Consider the following 20,106-nt stretch of genomic DNA (forward strand, 5'->3'; position numbering starts at 1 on the left):
AAGTTGACAAACAAGTCATTGGTCGTCAATGTCCTGTCAATGTCTAGGTCTGACTCAAACGCTTTGGTTCAAGTCTGCGGAGTGACCTTTCTGAACCCATCACACACGTCTCAGGTTCATTAAAGGCTAAGGCTGGGCTCTTTGGCAGTGCCCTTGGAGGTCAGTGGCTGACAACTGGGAGAGATTGCCACTATAAACCCATGACTGGCATCAATTCCTGAAAGGGGGGGGGTAACTAATCCACATTCTCTCTTACTCTGTCTGAGGAGTCGAAAGTTAATCCCAATTTCGGCAAGTCCTGCAGAGGTTACAGAGTTGTCCAGTAGTGGGTCACTACACAAATCAGCTTTCGCCACAGTACAACCATAATGTCATTGAAGATGCTACTAGGAGAAAATGTGTATGTGTGTGTACAAATCAACACCAATATTCACTGGAGACAAAAAAGACAGTTCTAGAATTACTGCTTTTCTAATTAAATGTAAAATCAATTATTGTATCAATGATGAAATTGCCACTGTGACCTGACCTGCTGATGTCTACATTCTGTCTGAGGTAGCTTGTATCTCTGCCAATTCTACTGGAGCGTAGCACAGGCTACATATACAGACAGGAGACAAGTGAATCCTGCACAGTAGGTGGCAACATGCCAATTAGCGCTAAGCACATTACAGGGAGCTTCTCACACACAAACCTCCCAGCAGTATCTATCTTCCCGAGGATATTATCAGAGATCACCGTTCATTCTGGCCGCGTCAACTCAGTGTCCCATGATGACACGCCGCCTCCTCGAACACAGAAAAGAAATGCTTAACGAAATATAGTGTCCGTTTCGAGTATATCATGTGATATCTGCTGAGTCACGTCAAATAGAAAAGTTATTCTCAAGAATTGGAGTCATGTTATCTCCTTAAACATTGCGTGTAAATTAGGCTATTTATGAGGTCATTTGTAGAAACTAGATTAGATTAAGCAATCGTTTAAAGTCCCTCAGACCTATTTTGACTCTTTAATGCAAGGCTTTTTGCAACAAATTAATTAAACCAATTAATTCTTATGTCTGATATATAAACAATCCACAGGCGCTGGGTAAAGCACTGAAATAAACATAAGGCTGGCTATGCAGGTAGGGACTATGCCGTACCCGTGCTTCATGACATAACTGGAAAGGTGATTCTAGGGGCGGAGCAAGAAGAACACGTAGGCTACAGGCAGCGTTGCGCTCCGGGTGCGCAGTGGACATACTGAATCCGTGTGCATCTTTCCACATCCAGCTGAGGGCTCTGAAGGGGTATCACCAACTACAGACAACTATGGAGTAAGCGGACAGTGCGTATTTAGATGTTGGGAAGTATTGTCGAAGGGAGATTGTGGATAAATCTAAATATTGTGGATACTCCAAGAGACTTTACTTTGTCTCTGACGAAATTTGCGCGACCTTCAGAGATCCTTTCGTCAGTGTTTTTCGCGTTGCGCCGTACTACAAGCCACTGTCTTATATTGCAACATATAGCCTATATTGTGTCTGTTATTTTTTCGTATGCTAAGCTTCTATATTATGTTGTCGTTTTGGTTTTAGACTATGGAAAGTAACTTTAGGTATAGCCACGGACGAGATTAGTTTTTAGCTATTATCGACGTCCGTCGTCGATAAATTGTTTTTGTCTGTGTGCATTCTTGACATTTATTTGCAGTCATTGGGAATATAAAATGCCCTCATAGTCTGCGCTATTTCGTGCTGCCGAACAAATTTGAACTGACGAAAACAGACCAAGGGACACCTGTTGTCAACGCCGGGGGCGAGCAACTCAAGTGACTGACCATGTCTCAGGCCGATGTGGACATGGCAGGACTTGGTTTCTCCAAATTACCTACGAGTTTCGATGCCGACACATGCTTTCCAGCCAGAATGCCACCAAGACGAAGAAGACATTCTGCTAATTCGAGGCGAAACGCTTACAGGTTGAACAAAATTCACACAATGGATCTGGAAGCTCCAGATTTTGTCGCCCCTCTTACAAAGACACTCTCCTGGTCTGCCGACAACATCCTGTCAGAAAGTACGACAGAGGAGAAGAAGGCCGAATCCTCGACAACGGAGTCACCCGCGTCTAGCACGAGCTCACCTCCGGCCACCCAAGCCTCTGACCTGCTGCCCTCACCGGGGGACTGGAAAGTCGCGGAGCCCATCTCCAACGTGCTCGACGCCAGCTCGGACTCTGAGGAAGAAATTGCTCAGAAAAGGGTGGTTTTGACAAGCGCTCAGTTGGAGAGCAATCGGGAACAGGAGGAGAAGGATGAAGTGGAGACCAAAGCCGTGGCCACTTCACCTGATGGCAGGTTTCTCAAATTCAACATTGAAATCGGGAGAGGGTCTTTCAAGACTGTGTACAAAGGACTGGACACCGAGACTACTGTTGAGGTGGCATGGTGCGAGTTACAGGTAAGGTTTAAATCAAGCATATTTGTGCTAGCAAAGCACACACTTCTAGGCCTACTACTGCAAACTTAGTATTCATGCAGTAACTGTCTGTATTTTATAAGTTACTATTCCATAAGACGACGATATGAAGGATTGGAAATTTGACCAAATAATCGAAATAATAACCTATTATCCAATGTCGTAAAGAATTGCTTATTTAATATCTACGGTTGGGTAAACAAACACTTATCAGATCATTTTATCTAACCAATTTAACTTGATAAGCAGTAGAGATAAAGAAACCTGCCTGCTATAACCGTGTATTCAAACGCCATGGTCAGAGTGTTAATTGAAAGACTTGGTTATTGCAAGAGATTAGGTACATTTTAGGTTACATTGGTGAACAGATACAGACATCTCGGTTGTCTTTACGTGGAACCGGAAATGCCTTTGTGTAGAAATGTAGCCAATTCATGCAATTAAAATGCAAAGTGGCACACGATTATACATATTGCAGCTAAAATAGCCTGCAGAATTGTACAGAAACGAGCTATGTGACAGAAAATATAGCCTATGTAAGGGCACGAAATAGGTGTTTTAACCTTTAACTGTAAATGCCCATGACATGTCTCACCACTGATGCCAGTATCTCTTTTAATAATTGTAGTGTAAAGACAGGCAGGTTAGATAATACAGACAGTGGTGTCTACAGGCCACAGATCTGAAGTGATCTGTTTATGTTGTCTGTCCTTGTTAGTTGCCAAAATCCCCAGGGCAGCTGGTCTCTTAGCAGCAAAGTTGTGTGACTTGGACAGCAACAATGGTAGGGCTGGCCAGGGCAGACATGAATAAAACCCAGCCATTTAAACAGTGATAGACCTCCCACTGGTTTGGTGCTTTTCCTCCCCGCCATACAGCTTATTGCGACCTGAACGCCTGTAGTCCTCCAGTGACATCCCAACATCCTTCTTACCCCTTCCCAACTGCACTTTCCACTTCCCACGTGAAGCTCCTTGCCATAAAACATCTTGTGGACCTCCAAATCTGTGTTTGTATATCTGTGATACACAATCAATGCTAATGCCACTGCCTGTGAGTAGGCCAGGGAAGAGACATACCAAACCAAACTGTCAGTGAAACGCTGAAGATGCTGCTGAGGTCAGTGGAAGTCAGAGAAAAATGCGTGTCTCGAGGTTCATGTCAACCAGCCTGTCAGGAGAGCTTAAACTCGAGTGCAACTCAGACTGTCAAACAACGGGGTTTGCACCATTTGTTACAACCAAAGAAAACAAAGCACAAGCCTGTTACTAATGAGACTGTGCATGTGTTAATGACTGTTTCACTGCATTTATTATCAATTCCAGGCTTGTGTCTTGGCAGCTATACAGCAAAATTGAATGTTCTTCTTGTTCAAGCCCAACAAAATTCCCTTCATAAAAACCCACAGGGGTGTTTTCTCTTTTTTTCCCTTCTTTTTTTCAAAAAGGTTGTGTACGAAGGTGACCTTGTCCTCCTCGGCCTGTCTCTGATAGTGGAGGTCAGAAGGGAGGGGAGGCAGGCTGGGGTGGTTTTGCTAGCGGTCTAATCCCCCGCAGGCTGACCTTAGCTGTGGTCAGCTGGGGCATGGCCAGCATTCACCCCCACCCCCACCCCAGTCCACTCCCCCATGCGCCTTCCCTCTCCCGTTCTTATCCTCTCTAATCTCTGTTTTCATTGACAACCGGCCATGCCAGCGAGCGTGCACCACACCACGTGTTGAGCAAGAGTCACTACATACAAGTACCCTTCTCTCTCCCCCCTTCTCTTGCACGCTGTGGAGACGCACACAACCACATGACTCTCCCAACACATCCGCCCCGTGTCTGGCTCGGGTCCGGTCGAGCGTCCGCCGTTATCTGGGAGGCGGAGCTGTGAAATGCTAGCGTAGTTCTTTTTGGCACTCTGCAGGCTGCGAACAACATGCTGTTTGAGTTTCCAAGCAAGTGTGTTCGTCAGTGAAGGACACAGTGGACAGAGTAGCATGACTGACTGACCGCCTGCCGCCAACCCCTGTGTCTGTGACCCGGGAGTTTTGGTTGTGGCCTTCATCTGCTATGCCCCATGTTTCTCTGCTGTCCTCAGTACTTCACACTCTCCATGCTAAAACCTCACAAAGAATTTTTTGTTGTGTAATTGGATCCTCATCCATATCTAGATCTCTCACACTCTCTCTTTCTCTCTCTATTCTGGTTTGTATCTTTCCCTCTGTGTGTATGTGTGTGTCAAGCTCCTTTGCCTCCTGGGCCCCTTTTAATTATCCCCGGCAGGCCGGGCTGGACTGTGCTGACGGCTCCCTGACGGTAAGGTCAGTATAGGACCAGGGGCTGGTCCCGGGCAAGCGAGCGGGTAACATGATCCTCCACCTCCACCACCACCTCCACCACCACCACCACCACCACCCCTCTCCGACGAGCAGCTCCTTGCAGGGCAGGCGGGCAGGGAGTGGGTGGGTGGGTGGGGGTTCAGGAGGTGCGGAGTGGTTAGGATCCTAAGGTACTGATGGGAAGAGAACGATGGATCTAAAAGGAGCCGTGTGAGTGAAAACCCAGGGGGGTGAAGGGTCAGGGATGTGAGTGTCAGTGGCAGGAGTGGGAGAACACGGCGGCGTGAGGGTACAGGTGGTCCCAGACCCGTTGAGTTGTTACTGTCAGCCTGTCTGCAGGAGTCGTCCCCGTTGGTCGCATCTCAGAGACTCACATCGGAAAAAATCTGTCCCTGATAAGATAAGAATAAATCAGAACATACTGTTATTACTATGTTAGGTTAGAAGGTATTTAAATTTAAATGAATGTCATCTCAACATGGACACAGTACCAGGTACATTTTCCTTTCTAGTGGGTGTGGTGGTGGGGGGGTCTGCTATTTCCAGTTACTGTGGAATCAGAGGGAAGAGCACAGCCTGAAGACAAATGAACACAAACTTGGCCCTAGTCATGAACACCTCAATGACACTGGCGCCAAGACCCGCTGCTCCTCTCGTGGCTTGCTGGAGACGGGTTTGGCCCTGAATAGACAGTAATATCCAACACTGTAAAAATATGCACATTACACACACACACACACACACACACACACACTACCCTCATGATTTTATCCTAGCAACACATTCACATTCCACTAGCGTAGACTTTGCTGGTGGGTCATTTTTCCGTCAGCCTTTTCTACGTCGGGTCAAGCCCTCTGGCTCCGGCTATGAGCCGCGGGGAGGTAATCCTCTTCAGATCAGGAACATTTATTTTATCCCGACAATACCCTCGCCGTTTAATTAGCCCCGATAAATCACCCAGGGATCTAGAAGAAAGAGCTGCCATGACAACAGCAGTCAGTTAATACCCCTCCCTCTCTCCCTCCACCACCACAACGTGGACAAGGCTTACGTCCACGTGTAAGCGAGACAAATGCACCTCGGAGGGTTCACAGTGGGCCAGATGGGATTGACACGGGGGGAGTCCGGCTCCTCGACGCCTTTGTTGATTTCTGTGACGTGTTCAATGGGATCAGAGATGAGGCTGATTCAGTCTCCATGGGGGTGACATCACTCACACCATTATGCTCTTCCATACATCTGTGCAAGGTAGACATGGTCACTGTGAGACTGCGGAGGCCTCCGTGAGACTCACATGAGTGCCAGAGTGCGAGTGAGACATTGAGAATGTTGCACTGGGACTGAGAGGAGCATGAGAGTGAAATGGCCCCGTTAAGATTGGGCTCAATGAGAGAGTGAGGTGATGTCGGTGACACTGTCCAATCCTCTCATACAAACATACCAGCACTCCCTCACTCACTCACTCATTTTCAACACTCAAGGTCCTCTCTTCAAATCTCATATCAGTCTGTGAAGACATTACATGATAACAGTTTGAATTACTTTATTGTTAAAGATTGACTAATCATTAAATAGTATGCTTCAATTGATGCACTGTATTTCATTCTCATGAAGGATTCCTAGAAGGAAGTAAGTCTCCAGTCTCAAATGCTGGGAAATGCCCCTGTCCTCTATGCTGCCATCCCATACTCTACTGGCTTTTTGCCTTTAGGCTGTGTGTGTGTGTGTGTGTGTGTGTGTGTGTGTGAGAGAGAGAGTTGTGTTCTATGTGAAGGTGTGAGTATTGTTTTTTTTATGTGTGTGTGTGTTTGTCTCTGTCTCAGGCATTATGTGTGTGTACAAGTGTGGCTTTCTCTCTCTGTGAATTTGTTGCCTTGTGTAAATGCCAGTGTGAGCTCACTAGCCTACATGTGTCATGCTTCGCTGTGCTGGGTAATTTATGAGGCCACGTGGAGAGCCAGAGCGAAGGAGAGTGCAGACAGACGGACACCTTACACCCTGCGGGAGTTGGACTTGGGGGTGAGGAGGGGAGGGGGCGGTGTAGCCTAGGTGCTAAGCAGATCTATGGGTGGAACTCTGGTCACATGTCATGGCTTGCCATCGTCGAGGAAGAGTCAGCCGCATAGGCCCAGGCTTCAGGCAGGAGAGAAATAGACTAGGTTACAATTACCGATAGAGGTAAATCCAGTGTGTGTGTGTGTGTGTGTGTGCATGTGCATATGAGGGAGAGCGTGTGTGATTAAGAGTGCCTTGCTGTGGTTGCCTGTGACAGATATTATTGGATGTAGAGCCAAGGCCCAAGATATCCCTTGGCCCAATCTTATTTTAGGAATAGAGTCCAATAACATTTCCTGTTGCTGGGGGGGAATACACTTTTCTCTGTTTTGTTTTGCCACTGGTGATTCCTTGCAAGCTAGTGCATCCTGGGAACTTGACCCTGAGAGGGTTTCAGCGTAAGCACTGTGGTTTTCTAGATAACTTGGTCTGTTCTCATACCATTAGTCCACAGAGAGGTTTGCTTGAATGCCTGTGCTACATAATGACATTTCAGGCAACAGCAAGTCTTTTTAGTTTTTAGAAAATGCCGATCAAGCGAACTCTGACAAAAGATAGATTTACAAAACATAATCCTCACTGATCATACATCATTACAACGCAAACACCATGCCAGATCCTTGGAAAGTAAGAGATGTCTGTCCTGGTGCCATCTTAAATGTCGGGTACCCACCTGCCCGCTCTGAATTTATGGGTATGTGATGTAGGCCCTGTTGCAATGAAGTTGTCAGGTGTCAGGGACGCGCGTCATTCCCTCGTAGATGGATTGCATTGTGTGTGAGCTCATTATGCAGAGCTTCTCCTTTTTGTACAGCAGGCTGTTGGGAATGGAAGGTTTCGTGGCAGTATTCATAAGACACACCAGCACATGAAAGGGACTACGCACACGTGAAGCTTTACTGATAAACAAAATAAAAATGCGACGCCAAAGGAGAATAGCGCTTCACGTTTTCACTTGAGGCATATATGCTCAGTCCGTGTAGCCATGTAGTCTCTTTGTGCCAATATTCACATATCTCACTTACTCAGTTAGTGAGAATCAGTTATTCAGAAAACTTGCAAACAACCACACATGTGTGTGTCTGTATGTGGTTGTTTGCATACGCACACACACACAGACACACACACACTTCATTCTATTGTAGAAAACGGGTGGGAAGCCTGTGGAATGGCACTTCATGCTTTGCGTTGACACACATACTGGGCCTGAAAGGAGTTCCGCTCCGCTCCACTGCAGACTAGTGTTGTGTAAATGCACACATTTCAGCGTTAGGGGCACCTTCCTGTTGAGTTCCTCACAACATGTGTCTAGACTCCACATATCCCTTACACACAGAGCAAGAGCGGCTGTGTATCCTTTGTCCCACATTCCCTCTTTTGTTGTCTTTCATGAAACTGATAAACACAAGGGCTCTTGGGTGAATTATCTGGCTATCAACAGCAGTCTATACTCATGAAGAGTATAATGAAATGTTGGATGGTCTTTCTGCAACTTAGTTGTTGGAAAAAGGTGGTATCGGTACCAGGGCTGTGGGTTTGATTCCCTAGTAGCAGATATGCTGACAACTATCATCCAACTTGCACTCAAGATCAGTTCAGAAACTGGATGTACCGCAAAGCTGTACAAAATATGACTGTCGCTCAGTCCTGTACATTCTCTCCTCGAAAATAAATCATGCTTGTCAATTTGTCTCCATCCCCTACTCTTGCAACTTTTGTGTATGTAAATGAGTGTGTGCATGTGTGTGTTTGCTTTTGTGTATATGTGTGCTTCTCTGTGTGTGTGTTCAAATTTTGTCAGCCAAAGATACCTGCGATTACAACACTTCGTTTTTACTTTTTCATTTTTAACTAGGTATGGGATGCGTTTTTCCTTTTTAACTAGATATGGGATGCGTTGACATGGCCCCTGGAGGCCAACATACAAAAACAAATTGGTCATCCTAGGCCCAAGGGTTCTCGAGATTCACAGAAATCTGTGTCCGACCTACTGTACCATCCTTTGCAGTGCTTTAGCCAGTGAGCTGTTCAGCTATTAAGCACACCAGGATGATTGACACCTCATTCTGGTCGACTTGTTTTCTGCTACTTCACATGAGATTGTTTATGAGGGCAATCTAGGACACGGCATGAAATGTCCACCCACTTGTGTAAAGTGAGAAAGAAACTGGACTCGCTTTCTTTGTCTAAATATTCCAAAACCATAAAATCATTTCATAGCGACAGGTCTTGCATATTTTTTCCCTGCTGGCAGCCGGGCAATTTTTGCTCTAATGGGTAAGTAACAGGCTTGGTTTTCAGCACCTAATAGAGAGCCTCTTATATGAGTGATGGTTATAACCATTTGCAGATATGGTGCAATGAATATTGCTGACATGAGTACAATACTGCCGGTCTGGCCAGCCGAAGCCCATTATAAACATTTACATCCTTTCATTTAAAGTGATGCTTTAGTGAAGCAAGGGGTGAGATCCTGTGCAAAATAATTATATAACACCCATGGGGAAAAACTGTAGACATTTAAGCTTTGCTAGCTTTCCCTGAGACGAAAGGACCAGGAATTATGCTAGCAATAATGCTAGCACTGATTGGCAGCCACCTGTTAGGCAACGCACGTCTGCCTGATCTGGGCCGAAACCACGCAGGCCATGCCAGAGTCAGCTGTCGTATGGCTGTCCGGAATATGGCCCCTGTCACAGGACTCCGTCTCTGACTTGCAACTCTGCAACTATCCCCAGGAGAGTTCCCTCCACCCACCTACTCACTTTTATTGCCCTCCATGCTTTTAATAGGTCACCATGATACACAAGACCAGTTTATATTCTCTGTGTGTATGTATGTATGTATGTATGTGTGTGTATATGTGTATATATATATATATATATATATATATATATATATACACACACACACACACACACACACACCCCACACACACACACACACACAGTCTTGCTTTAGTTTTACAGGGACGGTCTGTGATTCTAATCCACTACACTTTTTGTCAAATTCATCAAATTGCTTCTCACAGTTTTCCAGCTCTCCATTCAGTGTGTGTGTACCGGTAGGCAAAACAACCCACACACAGACCTATGCCTGAAACAAGAAAGAGATCTGAAATGAGCCATACACTCCTTTGGACAATCACCAAGGCAGGGGTGTAAGAAAATGAGAGGTTGTTAATTGTTGTTGATTAATCAGAGATTAGTGAGTAATCAGAGAGAGTGACAATCCATTTGGACAGTCAATTCTGAGGTATAGAAAGAGTGCACATGAGTGGATGTCAAAGCCAAGCAGACATGTGATCAGTCTAATCTGTTACACAACATCACTGGGGTGTGTATTCTAAGACACACCACAATGATGCAGTTCTTTTGATTTCTATAGGATTTTGTTTGTGTAAGCCAACACCTTATCACTCTGTCTGTCTCTTAGCATTTTCTTGACTGTGCATTGGTGAACACACTAACAACACACACTTGAAAAACAGATATTCTCAGTCGCTGTCAGTTTAATGTGGCAGGTACCAGCACAAACCCATATGTTTAAGCCCTGCAGCTCAAATGAGTCTGTCTACCACATGTTCAGAGCTGCAAACAAAGTGTGCTTATCTGTGTCAATGTCTGTGTTAGTGACGTATGTCACGTATGCCAGAGTGGGCTTAGAAGACTAGTAATTCAGCACCACCAGAAACCCCAGACCCCAGGGTCATGGCTCAGTCAGTAGCCTATAGGATATAGATAGCAAAAAGTGAAGGCTCTTCTATGTGTTTCTACTCAGCTGAGGTACATGGTACTCTGAATAACTCTTAATAACTGCTGTAATCTACAACCTTTTTGGGTTCTGCTGGCACCCATCAACAGATGAACCTCTTAGGGTTCCTCTTTAAAACTCTGATCTGAAGTGAGATTTTTCTCAGCTCTGGAGAGGTGACATCCCCTTCTCAGTTACAAATGATTGTTTATACAGAACATATTCTGCAAATGACCTTTAATCTTTGAAAAAGAATACCCAAGAGTGGAATTAAATACAAACACAAAAGCGCTGGATTGCAAGATAACTGCTGGACTTTTACAAAGAGATTTCTCTGTTTGTTTTTTAAATATTTGAACAACTGGTGTCCACCCACCCGCCTCAGATGCCTCGACAAGACTTAAACTGGTAGAACCAGACGTCAGCCATTAAAACAACTCACTGTCCCAACATGCAGTCCCTTGGTTCTCATCTTAGACTAATTATAGGCTGCATAGAAAACAAAAACAGATGCAGTTAGAAATGTATGTTGCATAAAGCCCTGAGATTGTTTGATAGTGAATTTCACAATTTAGAAAAGCACCCATCTGTTGAATTTAGAGCTTGTAGAAATATGTGTATAGATGTTTCAAACTCCAGACACACCTTTCAAATGTATTCCTATTGTGAAAATGAATTGATCATTTATAAATTATATACAGGGTGCGATTTGTAGGGGTGGATGGGTGAGATTTCCCACCCTCTGGTCTTGATATCCTCCCCTCTGCTTAATTATTTTCTTCGCCGGGGGGGACAACCTTTATCCCCCTCTGCCCCTCATATTGATTAATGCAACTTCATATATTGGAGGGCGCAGCCAGCCAGAAGCAGATGGGCTCCCCCTATTAAGTCAGGTTCTGCTCAAGGTTTCTTCCTGGAATATGGGAGTTTTTCCTTGCCACAGTTGCCATATGGCGTGCTTGTGGGGGGTAAGAGGGTTAAGGCTGCCAGTCTTATGACGTCATTTTCTATATTTTTGATATGTTGCTGAGGATAACATAAACAGCAAAGAAAAGTGATTGATAATGACTGACTGACTATTATTGTGTTACATGCTTCAAATGTAAAGCACTTTGAGCTGCATTCTGTGTATGAAAGGTGCTATACAAATAAAGCGTTATTATTATTATTATTATTATAGAAGTAAAGCGCTGCAACGTGAGAACAGTCTAGTAGGCTAGCCTACATAATAATCTGACATCAGAAACGCACCGTCACCGTCAGCACTTATGCTGCTGACACAGTGGCTGCGTGATAATTTAATTTGGCCTTGATCGTGCAGGACATTTCATAATGTCGACTGTGTAATCCATCATAAATGGCTAGTTTCAATGGAAAAGTTATGAAAGAAAACGAGAAGGATTCAGTGAAGCATATCGTCATATTTTAGAACCTTCAAAATTAGAAAACTGATGCAACTGAGATGGAGGACAACTCCACGTATAGAGCGTAGGGCCTATTGTCGAAGGAACTTACATTAAATGAGGAGATATTAGCTGAATGTCACAAAAAGTGTTACAGAAATTGCTTGGCATCGCTTATTCAATGGCTCTCTACCGAAACACCTGTAGTTTGCGGGGGACGAACGAGAAAGCACTTTCGTTTGATAAATCAGTAGGCTAGGCCTAGTAGACAAATAACTTTCAGAAATAATCTGTACTGCAAAACGAATGTTGTTGGGTATTTAAACTATCTAGCGGGTGTTTTAACAGCTGCAAGAAATAGAAGCTTCATGGTCTTTATGTTCTGGTTCGTAAATTATTTTCATAAAACTTCAAGTTGCCCTATAACTTAACTCTCCAAACTTCACTGCACTGTAGCCAATTAACTGACAGTATGATAGTAGGCTATTTATTTTCTGCAGGCTACAATAAACACTTTTATTTTTTCAACTTTTGCAATATTACGCACTTGGCTACTGAGCATAAATCAGCAGGAGAGAGAATGCACGCGTACAGTGCATGGCGTGTAGTGCAATGTGTGCTATTTGGTTACCAACTAACACTGTTAGCCAATTCACTAACTCAAGACTTCAGTGCCATCATATACAACATTTTTTTTACATAACAAATATAGAAAGGATGGAGGCAGCAAAAGTACAGGAGTCATTTCAGATGGGGCAAGAACAAGGTGAATTTGTATGCTTGTCAAAACGTAGTCCTACCCTGCATTAGAGGAGCTGATCATCATACCAAGCACACTCGCTGTTTAAAGTCATACATCACGGTAAACTAAAACTAAGATAAAGGTCAATGTTACAAAGGTGGCAAAATTAATATAGGCTATTATTAGCCATGACATTACTAGGCTATGAATCGTTTGTTCATTTAAAAAAAAAAAAAGGGGGGGGGGGGTTTACAAACTTATTTAAAATCCCCCCCCCCCCCCTCTGGTTTTTACACAAATCGCACCCTGATTATATAGAATATGGTAGTTACATAATCCACATTTGTAGTGTAAATCAAACTACCAACAAGATAGTGTTGGGGCAAAGACAACTTTTATACAGTGCTCTATAGTGGAACAAACCTGAGATGTTGCAGTGAGACACTCAACATTCTGTGAGCACAGGTCTGTCTAAAGCACTCAAGTCTCACCTTGAGTGACCTCAGTGTGCTCACAGACGTGGCCATGCAAGGCCAGTTTCATGAATCATTAGAGTTGAATATGTGAGGCATTGTTCGCTCATAATTGAGACCCTGTGGCATCCATAACTTAATCACATCAAGTCACACATTTGCATCCATCTGCAATTTGTCCCGTTCTGGACTGTTTTGCGCTGAGGTGAGATGTTGTCAGGAAAGCTTATATAGCTTGTGTTGGTAACAGCCCGTGGAGTTTGTCATTAGATGTTATTGTTTACTCGTAGTCTGGTGGCATAAGATGAGTTGGTGCATAAGATGACAAAGTGCTTCACACAACAGTTTTTTTTTCTGGAGGATTCATGCCAAAAAATACTAATTGATCAAAACACAACAGTGTTCATTTTATAAGAGAGCATTTCAAATCAAATGGTACTGTATGCAGGTCCTTAATCTGGAAAACCAGAGCACTTTAAATCAGAATGGCAACTCGCAAGAAAAGACAAGCACATTTTTCACATGAATTCTGATTAGTCAGTTCTATGTTGAAATACACTGGTAAGATTTCGAACTACATATTCTATGTAAATCCAGTTTTCTAGAAAATCAATATTTATTACCTCTCAGATGTAGTCACCCAATAGCTTTGAAGATGGGATTTGTGATGTAAGATGTGACTCGTGTCTCCACATGCCCCCAGAGGATCCCTTCAGTTGATATACCGTAGTGTATACCGTTTCTCTGAGTTGTGATGGGCGGATGTCCACATGTACTGTCTGGTGTCAGCAAAGCAGACAAAACTATAGGTTAGTGCTAGACATGAAACTATAGTTCACCTCAGGGCCTTCGTGTGTGTGTGTGTGTGTGTGTGTGTGTGTGTGTGTGTGTGTGTGTGTGTGTGTATAATCTCTCTAGGGTGTGTCTATGTGGGAGATGGGCTCATTTTCAGCTTTTCACCACTGATTTCCCTTTCGGAAAAAGCAACCGTCAGTGGTCTGTGGTGGGACTGGGAGTGCTATCAATCATTTAACAATGCAAAACGTCTCAGTTAGTGTTGTGGGTGTGACTGTGATACACACACACACACACACACACACACAAAAAACATGTAATCATCATGCCACTTTGTCCTTGACAATGTACAGTATGCCACTACGTAATCTGTTCTTTAAAAACATTTTTATCTGTCAATCTATCTCTCTCTCTCTCCTCTGATGTCTTCTCACTTCTGTATTCTAATTCTGCTTTTAATGTGTAATGTTAGGCCTACTTTTACAAACCTGGCCCATTCCCAAAGAAGTTGTGACTGGGTAAAACGTAGATGAAAACAGAATATGATAATCTGTTAATCACAGGCAGGGATGTAATGGAGGCTAAATGCAAGTAAACACAGTTTATCCACCTCTGAAATTTCTAAAAAAAAGTTTATCCACCTCTCAAAAGAGTTTATTCACCAATTGCAGATTTTTCACATTCAAAAATTGCACTGTATTATCCACATTCACACTATGTACACTCATCAATACTCTAGGAAGCTTGTAATACCACTGGTATTGTTATAAACATTGGACAATAACCTCTACCATCATCAAACATGTTCTGAATGCCTTTTTTAAAAATCAGATACCACATGGCACAGTCCTCCTTACTGTGATCACATAATTCATAGTTTACCCACCTCTTATTTTATCACTACATCCCTGATCACAAGGATGTATATTAAGGACAAGTACATTTTCCTAGTTAGTACTTTGTGTTTGTCCCCTATGTAATAACAGTGCTTTGGTAGTTAATTTTCTTCAGCAGAGGTGAAGCAGGATGAATGTGGCCACAGTGAGATGGGACACAGGTGATGTTTGTTCACTGTTCCATTCACTTCCATCCGTTTTGGGATTCAGACAGACAGTTTAGTGAGGGTCACCAGTTTTTAATGAGCCAGGACACGGGGCACAAATATTGTTTGTGCACATTCATGTTCTAGAGACCCGTCCTTTGTCATTGCAGTGCAGTCCTAGCTTGGCCTAGCTGATGTGTTATGTTTTTGTATGTCTCTTTTCATATACAATACAGGTCCCTTGACTGACTTATGCTTATAATCTCAATGCAGTCTTACTTTTTGTTAGATGGGAGCAGACAAATTACTATATTTTAAATGCATTAAAAGCTTGTGTAAGATCAAATTGATTAAATAAAATGTGCTCATGAAAAGCTACCATGATAGCATAGTGATATATTTTACCACAGCTACATCTGAGAGATTCTTGCAGAGAGATGGCTTGTTTTTAAACCTGTGTCCACAGGTATGAGCTACACCAGGCGCGTAACTGAAGCGTTTTAGAAAAGTAACAGTTTTAGAAAAGCAATAAGCCACTCGAGTCCGTAGGTTACACTGATTCTACAACATGTCATGCCATGCCTTTACCATGATGCATGGGTTCAAATCTGGCCTGGGTAGACCTTGCCCTTGGCCCTGTTGCAGAGACCATTGGCCTACCATTGCCCACTGCTGGGATGGCTGAAGTTCAATGGCCCCTGAGCAGATCACTTACCAGTGCTATCTGAACACGTCTGGCATTCAGAACTTCCACATAGCCTACCATGCCAGATGCCAAATGTCAAATAATTGGGCAGTGTCATGGAGAGTCTCAGTAGGTATATATTACATTTACAAATTGTACATTGAATGATCTTTTCTCTGAATTGTATGATATGGGTTCCTGTTCCAGGAACTAGATAGATAGATAGATAGATAGATAGATAGATAGATAGATAGATAGATAGATAGATAGATTCTTTCTTTCTTTCTTTCTTTATTTATTTCTTTCTTTCTTGATCCCCAGGGGAAATTCAAGGGGAACTACACTTAGCAATGTTCTCAGAACTCAGGACTATTAATTCCTCTGTTTAGACACTCATTTCACATTTTACGCATATAGTGACACAGGAGCATGGAGAGGGGCTTAATTTTCAGCACAGGGTACTGGGCACTATAGAAAGTAGCCTAGTTCATAATATGGGCAATGGAACTAACAGAAAAGTCACTAAAGTCAGTCAGTGCAACATGATTAAATGTACTGTAATGTGTGAAGAGGCGACGATATGCAGTGCTACTCAAGGAAGTCAAGTTAGTTGTGATAGTTAGTTGTGTGTTAGTTGTGTGGCTAGGAAATTCTCACAAATAGTTAATAGCCGGACAATGGCACAATTCATCACCTCCTGGACCGATTGAGAGAAGTAGGAAATGTTGGTTCTGATAAAGGCTTTTCAGGACTAGCCACGAGCCCTACTCTGTCACTAGCAGCCTGACTAGGGACAATGACACAATTCATCAGCTCTCATAAGACGAGTGGGATATGTTGGCTTGCATTCAGGCTTGCTACCACCTCTAAAAACAGTTTTATTGTGTCGCTTGACGGCAGAACAGTAAATCTTTTTCATATACAATTATTTTTATTTGGTAATGAAGATCAGCAACACATTACAAGTTGAGAAAATTCCTGATTACTGCTTAATCTTCAACCAGGGGTGTAGGGTCTTCACAGTAACAGCACTATTTAACTGTACCAAAATGAACCCCTGCCATAAAAAGCACATAAGTAAGCTTGCTTATCTGGTACCCATCTTAATTTCTTGCTTTATTTAAGCACAATTTTCATCACAGCGCTATTGTCAGTCCATTCACTGCAAAATGAATAGTAGGTGTGTATCTCTGTGACCCTTATTGCTTGGCATTCCAGTTCTCCAGGTCCCTTCCATGAAAGCGTCATGATCGCAATGAATCAAGATGGGCACGGCAATACAGTAGTTAAAGTTGACACCCATCAGAAGATTGCAATTTGAGACATGTACAGTAATGCTGTATGCAAGTTATTGTGCAAGTCGTGCTTTAGTGATATATCCCCACTGTCTGTCCTGCAAGCCCTTTGGGTAGAGAACAGAGCCAGAGGGCTGCCTTCTGTGCTGTGCTGTCTGCGTCAGTGGCTGTGGAGCACAGCAGCTGGGAACCAGATGGGTAGCGGCAGTGCTGCATGCAGAAACCCATGCTAGACTCTGACCTAAGTCTACAATAGAGTTGAAACTCTAACCCATGCTAGACTCTAACCTAAGTCTACAATAGAGTTGAAACTCTAACCCATGCTAGACTCTAACCTAAGTCATTGTGAATGTCTAGTAAATGCCCCTCTTATAGGGAACAATGGCAAATTAAAATGGCTGATTGACACTTAACAAAAGCCTGAGCCTCACAGAGCCTTCATAACCATCTGCCATTTGGCATGAGTGCTGTCCATTAGATGCATTATCTCTCTCTCAAGTATGCAGCATATGTTCAAAGGACGCTGTCGTCACAAGGAGCGCTAAATGCACACTGATTTGAAGTTACTTAAAGTTTTGCATTAGAGTTCTCTCTCCTGCTACAGTTTTCCGTCCAGTTGCTAAGAGACACTTAAGTGCATCTGTCTTCTTCTTCCTCTTCCTCTTCTTTTTCTTCTCCTTCTCCTCCTCCTCCTCTTTCTCCTTCTCCTCCTCCTCCTCCCCCCCCCCCACTTATTCTACCTCTTGCTGAGTTGGTAAAACTGTTGACTTCTATGAACGGCATGAATTGGATCACTTGAAATTGCACATTTGGTAAACATCTCTCCTGTGAGCACAGAGCTTCACCTTGATTGGTGGCACAGATCTGATTTCATGTTTGCGGAAGAGCTCATGCTGACTTTGCGTTTGAGTCATTGCGCCATGCAGCCATTATGTAATTTCATCTAATTACCTTTATCTAATTACCGTCGGTGCTGTGGCGATAATGATCAGATATTAATCAGGTTAGCTCAGTGAACAAACCCAGCTGAGACACGGCAGGAGGAGTTTCACATCTGGCACCCTCCTACTCCACTCCTGCTCATTACCAATAAACCTGGAGGGCCCCCGAGACACTACACTACAGTACTCTCTTTAATCAGCAGCTGGTGGGCTGTAAAAAACCCAGGTCTCTGATCTCTAATTTCCGCCAGGTCTGAATTAGACTTAACACTGCTGACTGACCTGAGCTCATCAGATAATAAGACCTGCAGTCATTATTATTAGGTAACTTTATGGGTACGGAAATTGTTAGTTTATCATTGGCACAAACTTATCATGTGATGTTGTAGAGTATTAGTTCATCATAAACACAACAGCATAAAAGTTCAGTATCAATGTACAGAACTGGGGCACTGGAAGCTAGTCTTGGTCGTGCATGTCTTCTGCCTCTTGGGTGTCTCATCTCATTAGACATGATTAAGATATCCAGTAACTGGAGTCACCCCCCCCCCTCCTACACACATGCGTGTGTGTGTTCATGGGTATGTGTGACTGCCTCTCCGTGTGGTTCTCTCTGATGTCAAAGCTCAGAGGCAGGGCTCGAAATTAACGATGTCCCGGGGACCATAAAAAATTACTCCGGGACACAATAGAATGATGTCTGGGACAACTCTGGGACAGTCGAAAAATAGCAAAGCAAATTTCAGAAGCGCAACCTCTGAAAATGAGTGTTGTGTGAAACAGATTAATGTTAGTAAAATGGTGTTTAATAAATTAAGTGTTCAGAACTTATGGTGGACCAGAATGAGTTAATTAAGTGGTGGAAGTTACTGATTATTATGCTGTTTATTTGAACTTGAATTTGGGACACTGGTGGTTAAGTCCGGGACAGTGCCAAGTAGAATTCGGGACAGCTGCGGGACACTGAGAAAAAAAGTTAATTTTGAGCCCTGCTCAGAAGAGGGTGGAAGTGCAGCACTACCCCCTCCCCCACCCCCACACCTCCTTCACACACACACACACACACACACACACATTTTAGATACTTAGATCAATTCCACATTACAAGTAAATTTTCATTAGGAATCAAATGTTTTGAATGATCAAACAGATTAAACCATATCAGCACACACACATAAACATACACACACACACACACACACACACACACACACACACACACACACACATACACACTTACCCATAAGGCCTCCGGAGTCACCACAGTGACCACACACAGGACGAGTACTCCTGGGCATGCATCTGCATCTGTTTACAGAGGAGACAAGTCCACCACAGCTCTTCAGTAAGGCTCCCTCAGAGTTACTGTAGTGGGTCTACCAGTTTTCGGGTGTACCATTTTTTGTAGAGTTTCAATTGCACATGAGGGAGGGGGAGGAAGTAGCGAGCTAGCACTCTGTTTTGTTTGAACGTCAACAGAAGAACAACAACAGAACATCGCTTAGAGTACCTTTAAGTATGCTCGACAAGGTGTATTAGGTTGTCTTGCATCTTTTTAAGGACATAAAGTGATGTTGCAAATCAAGAACAGATCCATAAAGGAGTTTGGAGAAGATGATTGGATCAGGCAGGTTTACATGAAAGGCTGGATTTGTTTCCAGCTGTTTGCTCTTTGAAATGTGTGTGAAAATATGTGATCAGATTCAGCTGGAACCTGTGTCATCAGACATTTGCTTGAGGCATTACAAGCTGTGGCTTCTTGGATAGATACTCCGTACAGTATGACTCATGCTCGAGTCCAGCAGCGTGTGTGAGCAGCGTGTGTGTGTTTGTGTTTGTGTGTGTTTTGTGTGTTAATAGGGGGCCTGTGCCTTGTGTCCTTTTGACAGACTAATGCTTGTGTGTGTGTGTGTGTGTTTCTGTCAAAAGATGATACTGTGACTGACTCATCATTCCGTTATCCAGTATTTGTGTGTGCGTGCGTGCATGCGTGTGTCTGTGTGGTGCCACCATGTACCCCTTTTCATGTATCACATCCTGTCCTTGTCCATCATGTGAGATGATTGGGAGCAGGCAGGCGAGTAATTGCAGTGATGATGACGTTGAGCTCTTAGCCTGGCACAGTCACACAGCAG

General features: G+C 43.5%; 1 protein-coding gene across 1 annotated transcript in view; it reads left to right on the top strand.

Moving 5' to 3' along the window:
• The first annotated feature begins 1,027 nt into the window (after window positions 1–1,027).
• The window catches only part of wnk4b (WNK lysine deficient protein kinase 4b), a 70,585-nt gene continuing 51,506 nt past the window's right edge, over window positions 1,028–20,106 (top strand). Inside the window, exon 1 of the mRNA XM_048244957.1 lies at window positions 1,028–2,443. Coding sequence (XP_048100914.1) covers window positions 1,823–2,443 — 621 coding nt within the window. The 5' untranslated portion in view covers window positions 1,028–1,822. The remainder of the gene's footprint in view (window positions 2,444–20,106) is intronic.

This window comes from Alosa alosa, chromosome 6 (genome assembly GCF_017589495.1).
Source record: "Alosa alosa isolate M-15738 ecotype Scorff River chromosome 6, AALO_Geno_1.1, whole genome shotgun sequence".
Classification (NCBI taxonomy): Eukaryota; Metazoa; Chordata; class Actinopteri; order Clupeiformes; family Clupeidae; genus Alosa; species Alosa alosa.